The following is a 2472-nucleotide window of genomic DNA, read 5'->3' as shown; positions in this document are numbered from 1 at the left end:
GTGGTGCTGGGGGATTGAACCGCAGTCCCTGTGCTTTGCTAAGCTTGTTCTAAGTAGGTGCTTTAGACCACTGAGCCATCTCACCAGCCCCTAACATTCTTTTTTTTTTTTTTTTTTAATCAGAGCCGGGGATTGAACTCAGGCCCTTGCACTTGCCAGGCAAGCACTTATTCTAGTAAGCTATCTCCCCGGCCGGAATTGCTTTAAAAACTAAAACTAGAATTTCATTTGACACAGCTGTTCTCTTCCTAGCTATCTTTGTGAAAGCATTACAGACATCGTATCTCTGTGATACATGTATACCCATGTTTATAGCAGCACAATTCATAATAGCTCAATCTTGATAGTGGCTTATATGTCCATGACAGGTGAATAGAGAAAGAAAGTGTGGTATATATAAATAATGGAGTACTACTCAGCCATAAGGAGGATAAATTTGAGTCATTTGTAAGAAAATGTATTCGCTTGGAGACCTTAATCTTAAGTGAAATAAATCAGACCCACATTATTAAGTATCACATGTGTTTCCTTTTTCCTTCCTTCCTTCCTTCCTTCCTTCCTTCCTTTCTTTCTTTCTTTCTTTCTTTCTTTCTTTCTTTCTTTCTTTCTTTCTTTCTTTCTTTCTTTCTTTCTTTCTTCATCTTTTTGAGACAGGGTCTCACTATGCAGTTTCGGCTGGTCTTATATTCACTTTGTAGCCCAGGTTGGCCTCCAACTTGCACGGATCCCTCCTGCCTCAGCCTGTTGAGTACTGGGATTACAAGTATGCACCACCATGTCTAGCATGCATAGTTTTTATTCTGTGTAAAACCCAAAGTATAAATAATTCAAAGAGTAAAGTAAATGGTAGATTACAAGAAACAAGGAGATAGGCCTTTTGCAAATGGGAAGGTGATCTAGAGATGGAAGGAGAATGGGGCAGGGCAAGAAAGGAGGCTGTAAAAAGGACTGAGATGTCATACTGTCATGTGCCAACTCTCCAAGAGGAATGTATTCATTATGTGTCACACACATACTAATAAAAAAATAAACACTATCTCTTTGGGGTGGGAATCAGGATTTGTACAACTCAAGTTTTTCACCTACTAATATATTTGTCTTTTTCTTTTTTCATTTTTTTTTTAAGCCAAAGAGATTAACAGACACTTTAATTCCTGAAGAATTTCACATTGTGTCAAATACAGGAGTTTCCGGTTTGGAGTGCTACGATGAGTGAGTATATGACATATGTTGAATACCTGGCATAGTGAACTGTTTACTCTTCCCTACACAGAAGAGCCTGAGAACAGTACACTTATATCTTAATGTAGCAAGGAAAAATGTGCTGCATGCACAAATACAATTGAAGGGAGATTTTTTTAAAAGCCCTCAATGAAGACGTCACAGTTTGAGATTTAAGCGATTAAATGATAAATTGTTCTCTAGTTCCCTCTCCCATTTAATTTTGAGTTTTAAAAAATGGAACTTTGTTCTTAATGCTTAACTGTGCTTTTTAAGCGAGGCTTATCCATGGTTATGACCATGCAGACAAAGAACAGAAGCCGTCTAATTCAGCATCACAGACTACAGACTTGTCATCTCTTTTTCTTTGATTCTCTACTTATGAGATTCAAAATGAGATCTGGGTTTTATTTTCTGAGACAACATTTGAATGTTTGTAGCTTAAAAAATCATAGATATATATTATGTATTTAGTATAGAGTCTACAGGGTCTCACTACACAGATTGGACTGCTAGAGATCCTTCCTGTTTTTCAGCCTTCAAAGTGCTGAGATTACAGGCGTGTGCAACCACACCTAGTCTCAATCATGGTCTCAGCACCCCTGGGGGCAGAGCTGGCACAGCAGGCCAGGGATCAAACCCCCCAGCCCCTGTGTCTGCCTAAGCAGGTGCTTTTATCCACTGAGCTATCTGCATCCTAGTTGTTTTTAAGAGATCCTTTCTTACCTTTTCACTAGCTCCACCAGCGTCTTCAAGATCTGAAACTCTATCTTCACTTTCACTCAAACAGTTTTGCAAGCTTGTGACTGAGATTTTAAGTCCCCCTATATCTTTTTGACTCTGCTTCATGCGATCTATTTCTTTCTTATATTGCTCATTGAAGGATCCTATCGTTTTTCTAATCTCTATATTTTATCAGTGTCTTGAGAAGCAGTTATTCTTTCATTATAGTTATCCTTTCTTTTTTTACTTAGAGATTATTTCCGATGTGATTTCCTGTATATGTTTCTGCAGTTGATTCTTCAGATGCTATTAATTCAGAGATATCTTTTTTTTATTTCAGAGGTTATTTCTGATCTGAGTTCCTCTATACCTTTCTGCAGTTGTTTCTTTACTTCAGATGCTATTAATTCAGGCATTTCAGCTGTGTGATTCCCGATTTCTTCTGTGCTAGTGTCCTCTGTTCTGGGTGGGCTCAGGGCCAGAGATTGCATTTTGCTCTTTCTCTTTGTCATATTGTATAGCACTGTC

At 38.2% G+C, this 2472-nt stretch overlaps 1 protein-coding gene across 1 annotated transcript in view; it reads left to right on the top strand.

Annotated features, from left to right (window-relative positions):
• Axdnd1 (axonemal dynein light chain domain containing 1) overlaps positions 1-2472 on the top strand; it is a 145506-nt gene that overhangs the window by 35964 nt on the left and 107070 nt on the right. The window contains exon 5 of the mRNA XM_023703604.1: positions 1127-1212. Coding sequence (XP_023559372.1) covers positions 1127-1212 — 86 coding nt within the window. The remainder of the gene's footprint in view (positions 1-1126; positions 1213-2472) is intronic.

Source organism: Octodon degus, unplaced genomic scaffold (assembly GCF_000260255.1).
Source record: "Octodon degus isolate 3935 unplaced genomic scaffold, OctDeg1.0 scaffold00176, whole genome shotgun sequence".
NCBI classification, from domain to species: Eukaryota; Metazoa; Chordata; class Mammalia; order Rodentia; family Octodontidae; genus Octodon; species Octodon degus.
The sequence above is the reverse complement of the archived record's forward strand: the minus strand, read 5'-3'. Positions and strand labels throughout refer to the sequence as shown.